Raw genomic sequence first — 20,493 nt, 5'->3', positions numbered from 1 at the left:
AACATTCTTTTTTTTTTTTTATTTAATAGAAATTTTTTATTAATATATTTTTATTTATTACAATTTATTCATTCTGCATCCCAGTTGTAGCCCCACCTTCATTCCCTCCCAATCCCGCCCTCCCTCCCTTCTTCATCTCCTCTCATGCCCCTTCCCCTGTTCACTGATAGGGGAGGACCTCCTCACCATCCATCTGACCCTAGCCTATCAGGTCTCATCAGGACTGTCTTTCATAGTGACCTGGTAAGGCTGCTCCCACCTCAGGGGGAGATGATCAAAGAGCCAGCCACTGAGTTCATGTCAGAGAGGGGACTAAACATTCTTACTGTCCTCTGATGGGCAATTTCCCTGGCAGCAGTCTGTGGTTTGCAGATCTTGTAACCCCAGGACAGAGCACCCAGGGAACTCTTGGGAAAATTACCCAAGTTTGCTGCCAGCTGCCCAAGAAGACGAGGGATGAAATTTTTTTGTTTCTATATTCTCTCATGTATTTTCTTGTTTGTTTGTTTGTTTGTTTGTTTGTTTAGAAAAAAGAAATCACAAATTGCAGTTGTAGCCACTCTGGCCTGTATTATCCCCTGCCCCTCACTGGTATCCAAGGTGAACTTGAAAATATGCTAGGCAGGGAAGCAGGGCTGTGACTCCAGGCCTCAAGTCTCCTCATTGTTTTCATGGTTGAAGCTGGGTTGCAGGAGCAGGGTCAGCCATTCCCTTACTTATGCAGGCCTGTGGAGAAGGCAGAGATCAGAGCAGCGTAAAAGAGAGAGGACAGTATCCTTTCCCTTAGAGACCTCCAAATCAACAAAACAAAACAAAAAACCGAAAACCACAAAACCAAGGAAGGGACAATTACTCAAAGCATATGCTAGGCACTAGGCTTCGTCATGCCCAGGGCAGCTACTAATCTTATACTCTGATAACCCTGGCCCATCCCTATGGAACTGGAAGTGGAGTGAAGGTTTCACCCTGGTCAAACTCCTCACTGAAGAGAAATCTCACAAGGCCTGCTGCCCCTATTCATGGAGATCTATTGAGCCCATGCTTGGCTTAGGAGCTAATCAGTCAGGACTGAAGACTTTGCAGCTGGCAGCCTGCAAGAGGCTCCTCCCCTTCCTCAGTCTGTATTTTCTCCATCATTCATCTTGGAAGCTGAAGTCCCGCTACGCTACTTCTGATACCCATTATCCATAATAGCCTAGGATTCTCTGAAGTCAGGGGTTAGGGATCTCCGGGATCAGGTCAGCTGAAGGCAGCTTCACTGAGAGAACCTATCTGACCTCAATCTGACCTATGCCCTATCTGACCTCAATCCCAGGACCACCAGGAAGCCCAGGCACAGCCATGAGATGTACAAGGCTGCAGCGCTGCTCTAGAGAAGGAAAAGTGACCGGCCAAATATAGGCAGCAGCCACCCAATATCCCCTATACTTCCTGAAACATTGAAGTCCCTGGGGAGTGGCCTGTCGGTATCCCTCCTATTCCTGAGACTCTGGGACCTAGTTATCATAGAATGTACTCATGCTGAGCTCTGAATTCAACAAGAGTTCTACAACCACTGTATCCCAACACCTAACCAGAACATGACCTTAGGGGGGTGATGGATGGATAGATGGATTGACAAACAAATGCCTGATAAAGTCTCCAAGGAGAAGAGCCTTGTGTTGTGAGCACTCTAATGCAGGCTGAGTGGGCCATACTTACAAATATGCCTGCTTGGACAAGAGGCTGGACGGCTTTTCATTGACATGGTACAGGGGGAATGGGTCAAATCCACCAATGAAATCAACTGAAAGAAATCAAGCCCAAATAAAATAAAACCCAAATGATGGAAAAGATGGCAGAATGGAAAACATTCCCAGTGGCAGATTCCCAACAAGAGGGGCACTGCCAGTTCTTGTGAAGGAGTACAGGCACAACCCCCAAATCAGTCCCCTGTTGTATCTGAAACCCTTGCTGGGATCTATCTGGGGCACTGTGTACAGTTTTCTGGCTCTGTGGTCTGAGCGAACCTTCCTAGAAGGGTGTCATGTGGGGAGGCCAACAAGGGCTTCATCCCACCCTGTCAGACTCTCCCCATCATCCCTGTGGACTTCCCTAACATCAAGCACTTGCCCCACACTAGGTTGGGCAAAATTAATGTACGTCTGAAGCTCAGGGCTGGCTGCAGTTCTGAATTCAAACAGCAGGTGGCGCTCCTGCTTCATCCCCAGCAGCCCAGCGGTAGCCTGGGAGATCAGGCAGCACCAGGGGCTTGAGCCCGGGCTCAGAGACCATCCCTCACCAGCCTCTAAAATCAAGCCCAAATCTCTTCAACATGGGAACAGCTGACCCCATGACCCAACTCTCCGGGGCATATGGCTTTGAATTTCAATTCTGACTCTGGGGAAGGGTCTATCCACAGGAGCCCTGACTGTCTTCCCACCCTGTCAATCCTTTTTCTGCAGGGACTTTCCATGAGGAGATGTCAGGGCTGGGGGTCCCCAAAGGGATGGCTTGAAGCATTACTGTGTTATGCTGCAAATAACAGTTAAGTTGAAAGGGGTCTTCACGCAGATGGACAATCTGTCCAAATAGGTCCCGCCTAGTACTAAGTGTCAATCAATATGGGTGCCATGCTACTGAAGACTCAGACTTTCCTGGGGCCAGTGTGGGGTCATAAGGATAGGTGTCCTTGGACCTGAGGGCTGCTCTTCTCCTCTCCATAAACAGCCCCTCCCACCCCAATTCTCAGATCTTTGTGCCGTCACCACTATGGTCAGACATGGGGCATCCCTAAGGGACACCTTCAGGCCCTACTGTACACTTACAGCTGTCCTCTTCTTCTGTAAGCACACTGACCACGTAGCAGCCATAGACGAAACCCAGGAGCTGAAAGACACCAAGAGGCCAGACATGCCAAGCCATCTCCCTGCAGCAGCATCATAGGGACTGTGCAGATGAGCCAACGTGTACCTGACAAAAGCCCTGCGTCTCCCAAGCCTCAGTTTCCTCCCCTTTAAAACCAAACTGTGACACTGACCTGAGTTGCTTCCCCAAGCTTCCACTTCCCGGATGTCTCAGTTCTCCCTTGACCCACTACTCAGTGAGCAGCACGTGAGCGAGGAAGGTGAGCAAGCCAGTCTGAAGGGTGGTATCCGTTTCCCTTTTCAGGGCTTGGAGAACTGGACATGGAGAAAGACCTGGACTTTCCCATGGAACGTAAGCACCTGAGACATAGTTCGGAGGGGGCAGGACTGTGCCCTGTGTCCTCTGAGCCGAGACATTTAGGCCTGCATTCTCTATGTCATCACATAGTGTCCTGTGAGCCCCTTCCCCTCAGTTCCAGCAGAGGTCCAGGGTACAAGCCCTCCCCCCACATTTAGACTCTGTGTCTGGCATGCAAGGCTGGCTATGTGGTCAGGATGGTTATTGGACTAGGTTGGATAGTGAGGAACCCAGCAGATCCGAGAGAAGGAATAATCAGCCCCCATAACTGGTCGGTCACTTTCCTACAAAGCTGCCTCCCTGCCCTGGTGCTGGCAAGTCATTCTTTGTCTATTATTTCAGGTCCCAAGATGCTGCCATGAATCTCAGGAGAGTGTACTGCCCCTGTGGGCCCCCACAGAATACCTGTATCATGTCCACTCACCTCCCTGCCTGACAACAGCTTTGCCTGAGGGGAACTGTCTCTGTCTTTTTAGGACCCTGGATGATTTGGTGCGCCCAAATATTTCAAAAGGTACAGCTAATCAGGAACTCTAGTGAGTTCTTAGAGAGCCAGAGAGAAGGCATTTCAGGACACTACGGCTAGGAGTGGCCTCACAAGTGAAAGCACTGGAAGCTGCTATAGAGGTGACAGGAAGGTATACAGTGTTGTGAGCGTGACTGGAAGGAAGCAGGACCTTCTGGATATGCAGCAGGTCCCTTTGCAGAAGCAACAGGCAGCTTCGAGGGATTCACTTACCCACACTGACCTGCCCAGCAGCCCTCCAAGAAGCCACCATACCCTCCTGGCAAAGAAGACTGCACTTCATCAGATGGAAGCTGGAAATGCGTGAGCTCAGTGCCTGTGAGATGCTACCTAGCTCAGGGGCAGGCCGTGGTCCCCCTGGGCCTCCAGAATTCTAGGAATGAGTCCAGAACTGAGCCTGCAAGTCCTTCTCACTGTGAAGAGAGCGGCCTGAGATGTCACTCACACAGTCTTTTGTGATTCCCTGGGACAGCCTGAAGTGGAGGATCATACCCCAGAATTGGCCCCCCAAGGAAAGTTGGTCAAAATGCTGAAACATGGACAGGTTCTCGTAGGGATGAGACTCTGTCCAAACTGGCATCTACTCTGCCTTAAGTCATCCTACCTGCACACTCTTGCCTTCTTTTCCCACCACTTCTCCTGTCCACCCTGTTCACCCAGATCTTCCCTGAATGAACATCCATTCCACTCTGCCTCTTCGGGAAGCTTTCTCTCCCCTTGGCCTTTTTGTACTAGTGGTCTGACAAAAACTAAGCCTGACACTTTCTTATACTATCCAAAGTGAACAACAGAGAGGGCCCTTTTCTACAGGAAAAACAAGAACAAGCAGCCCAGATGTGTGAGCTGGTATTCCATTTGAGAAAGTATGGCTGAAGGCTATCTCCCCACAGGCATACAGAGTTTCCTTCCTCCGGCATCCGTCCCACCAAAATAATTCTGTACAGCAAGACCTTCATTTGTCTTTCTAGTTGCCAGTTACTGTCTTTTCAGAGTCTGCAATTTTAGAACTCTTGACAGAGACTCTTGACTGATCAGTTCTTTCTCTTCTGAGGACCATACTTGGGTTCCCTCATGGTTTTGAGGGCAACTGGGATCCTCCCCAGTGTCTGAATGAGTTACACTGGGAGAGAAACATAGCTGCAGCTTCTGTAGTGAAGGCTGAACTTGATCAGGGTGCCCAGGCCAGGAGTGGAGGGGTAGTGCAGGCCACAAGGCCACCTGCACTGTCCGCCTCACACTTTCTTGCATCTTGGATGTCTTCAGATGTAGAATTCAATTCCTACCATCAGTTGCTGATTGTCCTGTGAACTTGACCTCTACCAAGCATGGTGTGCCTGGGAAAGTTGGGGGCCTCAAGATGTGACTAGGCTTCTCCATGGACCAACCTGGTTGTGCCTAAGGTGTGGCACCCACAATCCTATGGGCTGTGCTGCTGCTGCTGCCGTTCTACAGTTTCCTAAACCCCTCCTTCCTACCCCATTGAGTCCTTCTATCAAAATGGCCTTCATTTTAAGAAGTGATTAACTGAGGTACAGAGAGGCCGAAGGGTTCACTAAGGCACACAAGTAGAAAAGTGACACTACTTGGGCCCAGGAGCTGTCTCCCTAACCACTGTTCTTTACCAATTTGAGCAGTGCTAGAGAGGTCTAAAGAGTCAATTCCATGTTTACCAGATAGGGCTGTTCTTTAGTTTCATGAAACAGGTATGGTGGTGCACTCCTTTAATCCCCACATTTTGGAGGTAGAAGAGGCAGGCAGAGCTTTATGAGTTTGAGGCACGCCTGATTTTACACAGAGTTCCAGGATAGCCAGGACTATACCGTGAGATTTTTATCTCAAAATTGTTGCAATTATTCATTTTATGCGTGTATATATATTTTATGGTGTGTGTACATGTTTGTTCAGGTCTGTGTCCTTGTGAGTGCATGTGGAGGCCAGCAGAGAACTTCAAGTGACTTGCTCTAGTACTCTGTACCTATTGCCTTCAGACAGGGTGATGGGATCTGAATTCAAGGCCTGATGCTTGTGAAACAAGTGCTCTTACTCACTGAGCCAGCTCACCAGATGCCTGACATGTTTTACATGGGTTCTGGGGGACTGAACTCATGTCCTGTGCTTGCAAAACAGGTGTTTTACTAACTGCTCTATCACAGCCCCGTTTTATTTTACAGAAAGGGTTTTGCTATATATCCAGGCTGGCCTTGAATTAGAAATCCTCCTCCCCCCATTTCTCATATGCCGGGATGGCAGGCTTGTGTCACTATGCCAGCTTTCTCCTGTTTATACAGATATAAAGCCAGAATTTGGCCTCTATGAGGGCCCAAATATGTGGGGCCCTACCCTGAGCCACGCTGAGGTAGCAGGCCCCCTAGCATAGGGATCCAGGCTCAATGGCTGCAAGGCATTAATAGCAGCTTCTGCAGCCCCTTTCTTTTCCTAGACAGGATAAGGTACCCTGGTGTGGCTGGATGAGGCCCTGACTGGCCTTCAAAAAGACTCCTGGTGACATCTTTCTCTGTGGACAGCCAGGGAGACTTCACGAGTCAGCATCTGCTTGGTCTTTCCAAGACTCCAGTCCCTGCACCAACCCAAATGCAGACACATAGGTAAAGCACCCAAGTCTAGACCCACCCTGAGGGCACCAGGACAAGATGTTCTACCGCACGGGGCTCTGTCCTGGAATGATAGGGCTTGGGACACAGTAAGAGGTCCAGTGACTGGCAGTGAAGGAGCCCAGACTTAACACTGGATCCAGAGGATTAGTGTTCTGCAAAGGGACATAGTCCACCTGGACCACCTGAGCAGGGTGTGAAAGGCCTTGAGAGCAAAGAGAGGGCTGGAGACAATAATGGGAGTTTGTATGTCCCTGAGGCCCACTCTGGATATGAAGGGTTCTTCAGAAAGGCTCCTGTGCCGTTGGCTTGTCTTCAGCAGGTGGTGCTGTTGACAGGTAGCCTGAGGACCTCATAGTCTCTTTGCCATCTGCTGTTTCTGAGTTGAGGGTTTGTCTTAATACTTCTGTTCTATAGATAGCTAAAGAAGAGTCCAGCCTGGACTCAGTCCTTGTAATAGCTGTGAAGTCTCAGAGCAAACACGCGGGCCACATATCCCTCATCCCCAAAGATGCCACAACTTCCTGTGCTTGGTAGACCATGCCAAGTCCAAACCTTGGGCCTTGCAAGGAGGCTGAAGCCTGAGCTACTGTGCTGCCATGGCAGTAAGACAGATCTGCAGAGAAGCCTACCTCTGTCCCAGCCCCTTAGGTGCCTCCTTGGGCCTCTCCTCCTACTGCCTTTTCTGCACTCTCCATAGCTCCCTGGCCAGCTAAATGGGCTAAGGTCCTGAGGAAAGGCCTTTGGGGTCCTCAGGTCATTTGGTACCTCATGGCCCTGCACCCCTGAATTCTGCCTCCCACCCTTCTCCATCAGAGCTGTAACGTCTCAGTTTCTTGCAATACTGAGACTTGTATCTCCCTAGAGGCTCAATGTAGACAACCTGAGAGTCCAGGGAGGATGTGACCACCAACAGGACAGTGGCACCTGACACTTGCTAGTGATTCACTGCTAAGAAACTTTTCTACATGCTCAATAGTTACCCAGACACAGTCAGTCCCACATCCGACACAAGAGCTTCCTGGACACAGAACTGGCCTGCTGTTCTCAGAGCAGGACTCCTGGAGAGCAGCAGTATCTCACAGTGCTAGGAAATCATTCAGATCCTCACACTGTTCCCTGTCTCACAGCATCTGTTCTGTGGCAGACTTCTCAGAGCAGTGGGCTCACAGCCAGCCCACTTGCCCACTGTGTGTCAGGAAGTGTGCCCTCTGCCCTGCCTTCTCATTTTACACCTGAGATGAGAACTTGTGAAATATCCCCCAAGGGCCCTGAGACTCAGGGAAAGCACTGAAGTGCTACCCAAATGAACAGACCTACTGGGGTTAAAAAATGTCATCAGTGGTGCCCACTTGCAGCCTTACCAGCTGGTCTGGGCCTTCTAGCTCCTTTTCACTGCCCTACTGGGGTCTTTAGATTACTTCCTTGTCTGTACTACTCATCTGCTAGGGAGATACAGGGACATCCATCTTCACCTTTGCTGTTGCTGTTCCTGGTTGCCTGGTACTCCACAGCATCACCAGAGGCTGAAGTTTGATTCTGGTTCTGAGCTTGTCTTACCAGAAGAACAATGAAGCTCTGTGGTAGTCTGAATAAGAATGACCCTCATAGGCTCATGTATTTGAATGTCTGCTCAGCAGGGAATGGCACTATTTCAAAGGATTATAAGAATTAGAAAGTGTAACCGTATGATGGAGGAAGTGTGTCACTGAGGCTGGGCTTTGGGGTTCCAAACCCAAGCGAGGCCTAGTCTCTTTCTATGGATCAGGATATAGCTCACAGCTACTTCTCCAACATCATGCCTCCCTAAGCTGCCTCACTCTCCAGCATGATGATAATGGACTAAACCTCTGAAAATGTGGACAAATCTCCAATTCAGCGCTTTCTTCATATGAGTTGCATTGGTCATGGTGTCTCTTCACAACATAGAACAGTGACTAAGATAGGCTTGAGGTTAGAAGCCCACGTGTGATTTTATTTCTTGCAGGATATGGAGGCAATCCCGCTTAACAAGGAGGAAAGCTGGTGCCCTTATGTGAGAGAAAAGCTCCAACTCTGCCCCAGGTAGAACAAGCCCCAAGCCTAGGTACGTGTCCCCACACTCACCGCCAGCAGGATCTGTAGGCCGCTGTGTAGAGCTTCCACATAGGTGTGCGCCATGGCACAGCCAGCACCCATCACCAAGGACTGGCCATGTAGTGTCCCTAGGCCAGCTGTGGCTGCCTGTTCATGAAGACAGCCTGGCCCATGCTCTTCCCACCAGGAGCGATGCCGGGAGAGCTTGAAGGTCAAGAAATCACTGTCCTGGGGACAAAGAAACAGGAAAAGTTAGTATCAGGAGGCAGCCAGCCTCTACCTACCACAGCTTGGCGTAGGGAAAGATGAAGGAGCCAGTCTCCACCCTTTCCTCTTAGGCTTTAGCTGCATCAAACAGGAACAAATGTTCCCAAACTGTTCCTCAACAGGAAAGCCTGATTTTCTTGGCCCTCAGCCTTCACACCCCTTCCTACAGGAAGGTCCCCTGCCTGGGGAAGACCTCAGGCCTCACTATTATTGAATCCAGTTTCCTCAAAACCCTCATTCATGTCCCTGGCTGAAGCTGCCACAGTGGGTCTTGGGTCTCATGTCAGTTATTTCCTTTTGGGGACTGGCATAACCCCAGTCAGGGCTAACTCAGTCCCCCACACCACTATGTGTCTCTCTAGACTAGGAGAACAAATATGCACAATCCCAGAGCTTCCTCAGACATCACATGGCAGTTGGCCAGGGCAGAATTCTTCATGTGGCCACAAAAGGAAGGTCTCTGCTTGTGCCCCAATCCCATCATTCTTTGAGAAGGACACACCTACACACCTCTGCCAGATGTCTACTCATTCCCAACAACTCCTCCCTGGTAGTGCCTGGTTCCAAGACCCTTTTCCAAGAGACCCACCCTCTGTACTACACAGCCTGAGGCCCTGGCCCACTGACACCCACGATGCCTTACCAAAAACGTTACCACCCACAAACCAGTCTTCCCAAAATACTACAGCACTGATCACAGCCAAAGTAGTCTTGGTGCTGCCGTCAGCACTGTATTTCAAGTTCCCACCACCATTAAGAAACATGCAACGAGTTGAATCGAGCGTCACATGGTGATCTGGCCAAAACCCAGTGGCTGAACCCCTTCCTATTTTTACTCACCTTTGAGAGGCCCCCCACTTCCAGGTAGAAGCAGATAATGAAGACGTTCCAGGTAACCCAGACAGCTGCCCATACAGCATACTAGGGAGGCCAGAAAGGACAGGGCAGAAGTTGAACCCAGCAGCTTCAGAGAGGGGATATCAGATTCTCTCCAACCCCCTGGAAGAAAGCCCTTGAACTTGCAGCAAAGTCGGGACTCCCTAAGTCTGACCTTCCCAATGCCGAGCTTGGAAAGGCCTCCCTAAACCCACCTTGGCCAGGTGGTAATCTAAGACATTCTGCCCAAGCTGCTACCAAGGGTGGTGGGGGCTCCTACGCCTTGCATAGAGGCAGCCAAGCACAGTGGACTTACCACCACAATGTAGCGTGGCCGATACTGAATGGTGCCAAAGAGTCCCAAGATGACCACGACGATGTGGACGAAGTTGGCAAGGATGGGTGCCCACTGGTAGCCCAGGAAGTCAAACACCTGCCGTTCCAGAGCAGTGACCTAAGAACAAGTGGCCCATGAAGAGCAATGGACCTTAATGGGCCACCTCCAGATTTGCCTCCCTCCTAAGTACCCCTCACATCTATCTTAACATCTGTACTAAGTGGGCCACAACCTCCTCCTTAGCCATAACCATGAGCAGAATTGTGTGCCTGTGACGTGGCCTTTCGAGCAAAAATCATCAAGTCTGACAAGCCCAAATGTCACCCCTAGAGTGTTCCTTCCTCCCTTGAGCTGGGCTGCTCCCTTGTCCCCAGGCCCTCATCTGGAGACCCAAAACACCAGAGGTTTGTTTTTTTTTTTCTCTCTCTTTTGTTTTTGTTTGAGACAGAATCTCTCTACACAGTCCTGGCTATCCTGGACTGTGTTAGGCCTCAATCTTGACAATTGGCCGAGGTGCCTAATTAACATATCAGACAGGTTCTCCCAGCATCCTTCAGTCCCTACCTGTTACAGGCCCTCCTGGCTACCATACTCTGACCCCTACCCTGAACTATCCAGCCCAGGGGCTGGGCTACCCTCCCTCATCTGGAAGTCCTTATATAATCCAGCCATTTTGGTTTCCTGGTGTTTTTGTCTGCCCTTTACCCACCTGGCCTCTTGGTCTGGCTCTCCCCTCTTTCCTCCCCCTTCTCCTCACATGACTCAGGGTCATGTCCATTCTGGACTCTCCCAGATGTCCCTGCCTCTGGCAATTCTTTCCCTTTATCTGCAATAAAACTTTTCCTCCACCATACCTAGACCAGTCATGTCCTTTCCTTTTTATTTATTTATTTTTCATTCAGAACTCATGTAGACCAGACTAGCCTTGCAATGACAGAGATCCACCTGCCTCTGCCCGCAAAGTGCTCTGACTAAGATCATGCACCATCTGCCTGGCACATACCCAAGGCTGTTTTAATTGGGGGTGATGAGGGGACATAAACAAGAAGCACAGATCCTCAAGTGCCTAGCTGCTTTGGTGGCAGATGAGACCTGAGTCTGCACAGGGTACTGAACACAGAGCCCAGAGAATCCACTGTCTCCTGGTAAGTGATCTTTCTGTGGTTTTCCTGAGGCCAGTTGTGGATAAGATGATGGCTCTTATCCTCACAAGCTGGCTACATTTCTCTTCTGGGGACACTCATTAGATGCCGTAGCTCTGAAGACACTGTCCTCCATGCAGGTAGGCAGAGAGATCAATGGGAAAGAACAACTGATATAAAGGAATGTGTTTTATACTTAGGGAAAATAGACTCATGACAAGAAGAATCAAGACTCTAAAGCATCCGCCCACCTAACTATCTGTACATTCATCATCTGTCATCCATCCATTTACCCGTCATCCATCTATCTACCCATTTCTTCATCTGCCTACACATTCCTTCCTGCTTCCATCTATTTCTCCACCTCTCTATCCTTCTTTTGACACCATCCAGCCTTCAATGGGCTTCATTGCATGTGCAGATATAGGTGAAGGAGAGAAAGTAGGGCTAAATCCACTATTTTCTAATACCTTCTCTGGAGTCACTGTGTTGAAGGTGACAAAAGTTTGCCCAGGAAGGACTAAAACGGATGGGCTACATTCTGGAAGAAAAGCAATGTTAAAGGGGCAGCACAGGGGATCTGAGCCTGTGACATTCACTGGGCCCCCGTGTATCAGCAACCAGGACAGCACTGGAAATGCTGACCAAGAGTGGCTTCTTGGCTGGTTGATGGTGGCACACGCCTTTAATCCCAAGCACTCGGGAGGCAGAGGCAGGCAGATCTCTGAGTTCAAGGCTAGCCTTGTCTACAGAGTTCCAGGACTACATAGAGAGACTCTGTCTTGAAAAACAAAACAAAAAGTGGCTTCTAGTATGAGAGTGAGAAACAAATCCATGCTAGCTAGTTTTATGTCAACTTGACATAAGCCAGAGTCTATTGAGAAGAAACAACTTCACCACATTGACCTGTGGGCAAGCCTGTGGTGCATTTTCTCAATTAATGATTGGTGTGAGAGGGCCTAGCTCATTGTAGGTGGTCATTCTGGGAGCTGTAAGAAAGCAGGGTGAGTAAGCCATGGGGAGTAAGCTAGTAAGCCACAATCCTCCATGGCCTCTGCCCCTGCTCTGGCCTCCAGGTTCCTTTCTTGCTCCGACTTCCCTCAGTGATAGAGTGTGACCTGAGAGTTGTAATATGAAATAAACTCTTTTCTCTGCAAGTTGTTTATAGTCATGGTGTTCTATCAACAATAGAAACCCAAAGGCAAGACTCCTCACAGTGGTGAAGGCCCTCTCCAAGGCCGGATAAGCCAAGATCAAGAGAAAGGCAATGCTGACTGGACTGGCCTGGCCTGGGGGTAAAAACTACCTCCATCCTCACATGACCTCATGCCATGTGTCAAGTCTGAGTTCAGTAATTTGGTCACTAGGTTGGTCGGCCAGAGACACTGACTTCAGTGAAAGTACCGGTTCCTCCCTGCTGCTTGGGGTCTGTATGATGGGACCGGATCCCAAAGTCTGCTGACAACATCCAGGAAACATCTGCAATTGGGCATGCTTTGGCATTGCCCTGGCTGCTGTGAGTGGACCGGAGTGGTGAGTAGTCCAAAGAAGTCTCAAAAGAAGACTGTTAACAAGCATGCTCTACAGGAGTCTAGGTTTCTCTGGGTGATGGCTGACTTGGGCTGCTAAGTGGAGAGGTAAAGGCAGACCTTCTATCAACACCAAGAATGGCCCAACAGAATCAGTTTAAGATGGGCCCCACAAAAGCCACAAAGTGCTCACATTCACTTCCCCCCAACCAATCACAGAGTTCCCAAAGCCATCCGCTCCTCCTATGCAGAGAGCTCATACCCTCTGCCCCATCTTCTATCAGAGTGCTCACACCAGTTGTCCCCACTCCTGTCAGAGTGTTTATGCCCACTGCCCCTACTCCTGTCACAGAACACTTATGCTAAAAAAAAAAATCCCTCTTATGTCACAGATCCCACTGTTCCCCCTTCCTGTCACAGAATACTCACACTCAGTGCCCCTTTTCTGTCAAAGTGTTAACACATACTGTCTTCTCTCATGTCACAAAGCACTCGGACCTGCTGGCTCCTAGTGGGTCTGTACCATGTCTCATGATTGCAGCTGTTGATGAGCCAAGTTCTGCTCACCAAGTTCCCACCTCCAAAGAACCTTCCTAAAGCTAGCCCCCTGGAAATGTGTCTCTCTATACATGAGTAAACTCCTCAATGACGCACATGGACACTGGAGCAGTTCCTTATGGGCAAATTTCACATCGGTCAGTTCTCAAGGATCAGCTCTCAGCTCTGTCCTTTCACAGTGTGGCCAGAGGGATGCTTGACCAAATCTTTGACTCCTGGTTAGGCCTGACAGGCTGTTTGCACTAAGGAAGAGGATTGGCCAGCACCAGCTCTCCATGGGCAGACATAGCTGATCTAGCCAATTGCTCCCACCTCTTCATTCACATGGAAGCCATGCATGGAGGGATCACTGGAGAGCTCTGCAAAAGCTTTGCTTATTTTTACAAGGAATCATTTGTCTGCCTTCTAGCTACATCATCTCTAAGGAATTGGGAGTCGGTGTCTCAGTCAGGACACTCTTCTCATTGGAATATGCCAAGAATCCTTCCAGGGTTGTTTAAGAGTCTGCTCTGCCTGCAGGCAGCAAGCATGGGCCAGTGTTGGGGTGATATAAAGATGGCTGGTTCCAGGTTCTCTGACGGTTTTGTCTGAGGTGAGGACAGCATGAATATAAGCTGGGGGTTTTTCCTTTCCTGACCATGAATATAAGCTGGGGGTTTTCCACACCCACAGTGGTGCCAGATGCTACTTGAACTATGCAGTGTGTACAGCAGGTGCCCACATAGGCTTGTCAGATGCTGTAGCCAGTTAGCAGCCAAAGACAAGAGGACAGCTCAGGAGCATCCACCTTCTCATGTGGTAAGGCTTAAGACAGTCTTAATGTTGAAACAGTGCAGGGACTATACAGAGAAATGAACGATGGGGTGTGAAAGAAACCCAATTGTGTGACTTTCAAATGATTCAGAAAATCAACACAAGTAGAGACATCCAGTGAACTAGGTGCTAGGGATGAATCTGAAAATCCCTTACAGGCTTATGTTATAATGTTTGCTCCCCAGTCGGTGACAGTTTTAGCAGTCAGTGTTCTTAAGGCTCTCCCCCTGAATGTCCTCAGGAAGTCAGGCCTAACTGGTACAAATGAGTCAACAGTGGCAGGTCTTTGAAGGCTGTGCTCATCCCTGGTTCCCACCTGTGTTTTGTTTCCACATGAACAGCCACCGTGACACGCTCTCACCACCAAGGGGAGCCACTCGAGTGCCGTAACTTACCAGCTATGAACGGAACTCTGAAGCCGGGAACTAAAATAAAGCTCTTCTTCCCTGAGGTTGTTCATGTCAAGTGTTTAGTCACAGCAATTAGGAAAGTGACTCATATCAAGGTAGGCCTGGCCTGGCCTGCCCCTCCACGGTCTAGCCTCCTAATCAAACTGCCTGCATCCTTCCTGAAACCCTCACTAATATAAGGGAGTGGAGTGGCAGGCAGAAGAAGCAAGTGGGGCTTCTGTCCCCTCCAAAGAATAAACGAGCAACACCCCAAACACCTCTTTCAAACATAAACTAATTCCACTTGAGCAGAAGGTGAAAAGATCTAAAGAGGTCATACTGCCCAGGATACTTGTATCTTCCCAAGATACCTTGGGCCACCAGAGCCAGTGTATACCCCATGGCCACCAGAGAAACAACAGAGAAGGCACGACCAGCCCAGAAGACTTTTTCTAGGAGAATCAGCTACAGATGGGTCCTGACTAAGCAGTAAGGCCCAGAGTAGAAAGTATTGTAGCACACAATCCAATAAGAAGAGTCTCAGGACAGCCACACTGACTTCCCTAAAGCTGTTGGAGCTCATGGGTCAATAATTGCCAATAGTCACTGAGCACCATATTTGAATGGCAGGGGGGAGGGAGTTATAGCTGTGGTGGCAGCTACCCTGGCCAGGCCTTGAACACCTCATTGTGGTTGGCTGCACAACTACAGAGGCCTTGAGTGGAGATTGTGCCCTCTGTTTCCCTTCTAGAGATGGTCCAGGCTTCTTCTGTTCCCAGTTCGGATCTAGGAGAATCTCTGTGGCTGCCCAAAGGGTCCATAGCCCCTCTTCTCCCATAGAAGGTATGCTCTGTAAGGACAAGTGGATGGTCAGGCCTACAGCTATACACAGCAGATAGAAAGGAAGAGGCCCCATCTCCCCAGGCTGCCTGGACTTGTAACACATGGCAGAAGCAGTCCCTCCACAGCCATTTCAATAGATCTCTGGATTCTGAGGCTCCAGTCCAGGCCATTTGTTCAAAGATACTCCAGTCCCAGAAGTAACTAGAGAATGCCTGGGATGCAGGCAGGTTGGGCCACACATGGGTTCCATATCTAAATAAAATACAGAGTCGTGTGTACCCATGTCCACATACAGGTGTGTGTACACACATAACTGCATGTCTGTGTGTACACACGTGTATTGTGCAGCAGAAGCCAAATGACAGACCCGGTCAGTACCAAAAGCCCATGGCACTTTCTGCCCTGCTATTTCCAGACTTGCTGTCCTGTGGGGATGATTTTATAACTTTTTCTTTAAAGGGAGATTCTTTTTTATGATTTGTCAAATTCCTTCAGGACCTGCCCCTCCTCCAGCTCAGACGCACCCTGATGGCTCTGGGCCTGGAATGTGGGGTCACTGAGACTCAGTGAGCTTGATCCAGGCTAGGGGGCGGGGTGTTTGGCAATACCAGGACTGTCAGTCTCAGCCTGCTCCATGAGCAGGGAGTGAGGAGGGGTATTCAAGAGGGGAGTTACCCAGCATGCCATTCTCCTGCCCTCAGTAGGAGAATAAACACTGTAGGCCCTTCCCAGGGGGTAGCTCAAGCCTCCAGGATAGAGACTCAGGCCTGCCCTGCCGCCATCAAGATGGGCTCTCATCATCAAGATGGGTCAGTTGAGTCTAAGGCCTCAGAGCCCATGGTTGGAGGCAAATCTGTACCCCATACCTCTGAAACTCCTGTGCCCAGTAAACCCTGTATTACCCACCTGGATTCTCAGCCACACTTAAGCCTTTACCAGCTTCTCCCTTGTTATCTAAGACTAGCACTTACTCTCCCGGTGATGACATGTTGCCCTGACCCAGTATCCTGCTAGGATGGCCTTGACCCCAACTGCCTGTTTCTCCAAGTCTTCCAACCAAAGTTGGCCTGGCAGACAGGCCCCCTTCCCTTTTGTTTGATCTGAGAATTCATTAATATCCTTCTCGCTGGCCATCTAGATCACAACTCCTTTCTATCACATGCCCAACCCCTGCTGACCCTCCCTACAATGTCTGGAGGTGGAGCACAAGCCAAGCATAACAGTCAAGCACAGCACACTGAGGCCACAATAAACTTGCAGAATGACTGATGCCTGCCAGCACAACCATGCTAGCCCTCACATATGCTGTCTGCCTGCTGTCTAGCCAGTACCTTATACCACAAGGGAGCTTATATTGCTGCTGTGACCTTGGAAAATCAACAACTCTAGCAATCCTATGGAGACCTCTGGTGTCTGACTCTCCACCACTTTGGAAATTTCTACCTCTCCCCACTTCCTCTGTCAGAGTTCCCCAGAGTTGTTAGGTTCTGGAGCTGTGTCCCAAGGCATGTCTAGATTTGGAGAGGATACCCTGGGACATTTCTATGGGTAAGAAATGGCCTGGGAATTGCAGGCTCTCATTTTGCACACCCTTAACTTCCTAGAAGGTCACAGAAAGCAGCACACATCTGTGACACAGCTCTGACAGTTTCTGAGTGTCAGTATGGTCAAGAGATGTAAGGAATGGAATGTTTCCAACTCTTCCAAACTGTGTGTGTGTGTGTGTGTGTGTGTGTGTGTGTGTGTGTGTGTTCATGAGCATGCATGCGTATGCACATGCATGTGTGTGTCCAGAGTTGGAATCAAGCCCAGGACCTTGCACATGCTAAGCACTCGCTGGACCACTAAGCTGCAGCCCTAGCTCACTGCTGAATTCCTAGTGAAACTGAGCACATAGCTGTTGGGAAGGCACTCAGGGCTCTTAGTACCATCAGATCTGCCATGACAAGCCCAGGATGGGTACTTCCTCTACTACTGATCTCTATTCACCAGAACTGCTCCTACAGAACCCCTACTAACAGTGAGAGGCACCAGATGGTTGACATAAAATGGATGACAGCAGAGGCCTGTTTGAATGTTCAAGACAGAGACTGTTGATGGAGCCCCAGCCACAGACTGCTCTAACAGTGCACAGCCTTTGAGGACCAAGCTTCTCACTCAGGGGATCTTTCACCTTCACCCCTGCCTGCTGCCTCCACTCACCAGCTAAGACACCGGTGTGCCCTCTCCTCTTCTGGAATGGGAACATCTCTCCTTTAAGCAGGACTCAGGGTCTACACCCCTGCATGCTCAGAGGCAACTTGCAGCTCCAACCCTGGGCCCAGGCATTTCCTCTCCCCCACAATGAACTTGCCCTAGGGAGTCACACAGGGGTCTATGTGCTTGCTTGTTCCATTCAGCTGTTAGAGGCACTGACCGAACCCACAGTCTTTGTACGCATGACATGAAAATGATCCAGAATGGATATCAAGTATCAGAGCCCAGATATCCCCATCCCAGCAGCCCTCTAGTTCCTGGAGAAGACCTACACATAAAATTACAAATTTGTGGCAAACTAAAAACAAACAAACCAGCACAGGAGGACAGAGGCCTGACTCTTTATAAATGATTGGGTCTAACCGGTCTTTATCCCTCCCAGGGAGAAAAAGGAAGGGGAGGTGAAGATGGCCCTATTAGTCCACTAAGAAACCCCAGGCACTGTCCTGTGAGGCCCCAACTGGAGGCGGCTACAGGACCTCAGTCTGAAGAGTAGCCAGGTCCTGGTTGCCTCAGGAATGAAAACCAAGTAAGAGGTGAGAGTACTGTTGCATTCTCTCATTTTCAAGCTAACATGCCCAGAAGCTCTATGGCCACACATACGTCTCCCATTGCATGGAGACAGGCAAGTTAAAGCTAGTGGCCCTGCGGAATCTAGTTGCAGACTCCTTCATTGGCCCCCCCGATCCTCTGTCTTGTCATCACAGCAAGGCAAGAACTGGGAACAGTCTCAGCATAGTGCTGGCTCAGAGCCGGCAAAGTTCCTGCTGTTCTTCAGGGAGAGTTGTTTAGGTCCTTTGTCCAGTAACTTGGTAACAAGAAAACTCTCACGCTTGTCAAAAAAGGGAAAGCCTTGGGACCCCCATGCTACTCCCAGCTTCCTCTGCTCCCTACTCAAATTCAGAGACCAGAGCAGTGGGTGGCATTGGGCCTGTTCTTTCCAGAGGCTGAAGAGGGTGGCCCGCCCCCAACTGCCAGCCAGTACAGGACAAAAGACTCTTGACAACTCCCTGGGGCCTGCTGGACAAAGCAAGGATACAGGGCTCAGTGCAGCTTCACAAAGTCCTTGGGCTTGTCTTGGCTGACACTGAGTCTTTGAGAAGCACTGTCCAGGGAAGCTTTACAACCCAAAACCTCTCTCCTCTTACTTGCATCCAAATTTCCAAAGGTCTGTCCCAAACTTACACCAGTATCCAGGAGAAGTCAAACAAGAAGGGACAGGCGCTGACCTTATCCTCTTGTATCCCAGGACCATGTCCCTGAAACCGAGTCCCTGAAACCGGAGGTGGCAGAAGCACCTGCTTTTCTCAGCCACAGGTCAGAGAACGCTCTCCTACCAAACCCAGTGCAAGGAAACCAATCATTCCCCTCCCCCTAAGCCGCTGCTCCCACATCGGGCAGACTCCAAACCTCAGTCAGCGAGTTCATCCCTGTATTTTACCTGGTCATTCTGCAGGACTTTTCTCTCTCTTTCCAGGAGCCCCTTGAGGGAGTCGCTCACAGAAAGAGACTCCACACTGCTCAAAGGACGGAGGCAGCCCTCTCAAGTCTGACCTGCCCAGTAGAAACCCTGCAGACCAGTGAAGGCTTGGACCATGGACCTCCCTGCAACCTCACATTATGCCTGACAGCTCCTGGAGATACAAGACACTACCTGTGTACAAGACACCAAACTGCCTTAAAGCGTCTTTGAAACAACTTCTTCCTCAGTGAACTCCAGCGTCAACCAGCGGAGGAGGCAGCCAGTCTAGCTGGGCCCAGGTCCACACCCAGCCCAGAGACAACAAAGCTACATTTCCTTTTTAAGACCAGATAGCCAGGGCTCATTAGCATCTACGCAAAAGAGTTTCCCCAGCGACCTTTGTTTTAGCCCCTTCCTCCAAGGGTCCTAGATCCCCGCATTCCAGACTCTAAGCTCAAGGAGAGCTGCAAAGTTGCTCGGTGTCTTCCAAGTTCTCTGACCAAGGCTCTTCAACGTGGGGACTGGGGGCTCAACCCTAGACATTCTTGCCTGAGAGCCTCTTCCCTCCACAGGCCAGGGAGATTGGGAGACCAAGGTCGACAGTGCCTGCACGCAAGCTAGGTGCGTCAGGCGATCACACTCTCCAGCACATCCGACTCTAATGTTCACACTCAGACATGAACTTTGCTGCCGGCCGGCTCAGCCCCTCGTGCCGCCGCGGTAAGACACGCACGCTTGCTTCTCCCGGCCACAGGCGCCTTCGGAGCGTGTGGGTATCATATGCAGCATTGTCCAGGCACTCTGGACCTGAGCGCAACTCCAGGGGCAGCCCCGCCCGAAGGCTTTTGTTCCTTGGGGCCGGGGGCGGGGGGGGGGGTGCCCAGACGCTCCCCAGCACCTGTCCCTGCCAACCAGGATGCCACTCCCCGAGCAAACGCAGCAGGACACAGCCGGGATCCCGCACGGTGGCAGCTCCCCTCGCTCGCCTGGCAGCCGGAAAAATCGGCCACAGCAACTAGGTCCAAGCCCCACAGCAAATAGGTCTAAGCCGTCATCCCAGAAGCCTCCTGAGGCTGTTGCGGGTCCGGAGAGCCACTCAGGACACCCGGACTCACCAGCTGCAGAGCACAGAGCGCAAGAAGCGTGCAGCGGCCGGAGCAAGAGCCCATGGTATTCACGCTGCGAGAGCCTTTGCAGCCAGAGTGGGCCACAGTCCGCCGCGGGCGAAAGCTTCTGTCCACCCCCTAATCCACCACCACCCCGCCCGCTGGGCCCTGAAGACACCGCCTCCTTCCAGCTTACAGATCCCGCCCTAGCTTGCCTCGGGGAAGCCTAGCAGACCCCAGCCCTGGCCGCCCCCTCCTTTTTTAGATCCCGCCCCTGCCCACCGGCTCGTCAGACCCCGCCCTCCCCCTATCTTTCCCGCTCTGCATAACAGCTGCGCCGCGTCTGTCTCCACACTTAAACATCCCGAGTCCTAGAAGCCTTAGGGGCTTCAAGCGGCCGGGGAGAGGGGGCGTGGGACCCCTTCTTAAAGGGGCGATGGCAAGGCTATCTGGCAGCATAGAGCAGCGAAGGGCGGCGTGATGGACAGACTCTGTCC

The 20,493-nt window shown here is 50.6% G+C and overlaps 1 protein-coding gene across 2 annotated transcripts; it reads right to left on the bottom strand.

Moving 5' to 3' along the window:
- Window positions 1-99: 99 nt before the first annotated feature.
- Nkain4 (sodium/potassium transporting ATPase interacting 4) lies at window positions 100-20,176 on the bottom strand. Of its 2 annotated transcripts, XM_055596087.1 has the most exons (7): window positions 20,006-20,174; window positions 9,878-10,015; window positions 9,526-9,606; window positions 8,449-8,646; window positions 2,808-2,868; window positions 1,702-1,786; window positions 101-726 (listed from the first exon to the last, which is right to left on the bottom strand). In XM_055596087.1, exons 1-7 carry the CDS (start codon window positions 20,057-20,059, stop codon window positions 717-719), a joined length of 627 nt encoding a protein of 208 aa, XP_055452062.1. In that variant the 5' UTR covers window positions 20,060-20,174; the 3' UTR covers window positions 101-716. The 2 variants fall into 2 exon arrangements, with proteins under 2 accessions (XP_055452063.1, XP_055452062.1); XM_055596088.1 differs by lacking the exon at window positions 9,526-9,606 and having other exon boundaries at window positions 100-726; window positions 20,006-20,176.
- Between the last annotated feature and the right edge of the window lie 317 nt (window positions 20,177-20,493).

The sequence above is a fragment of the Psammomys obesus genome, unplaced genomic scaffold (genome assembly GCF_907164565.1).
Source record: "Psammomys obesus unplaced genomic scaffold, mPsaObe1.curated_primary_1811, whole genome shotgun sequence".
In the NCBI taxonomy this organism is placed as follows: domain Eukaryota; kingdom Metazoa; phylum Chordata; class Mammalia; order Rodentia; family Muridae; genus Psammomys; species Psammomys obesus.
Note: the sequence above shows the minus strand (reverse complement) of the source record. Positions and strands in the feature narration are given on the sequence as shown.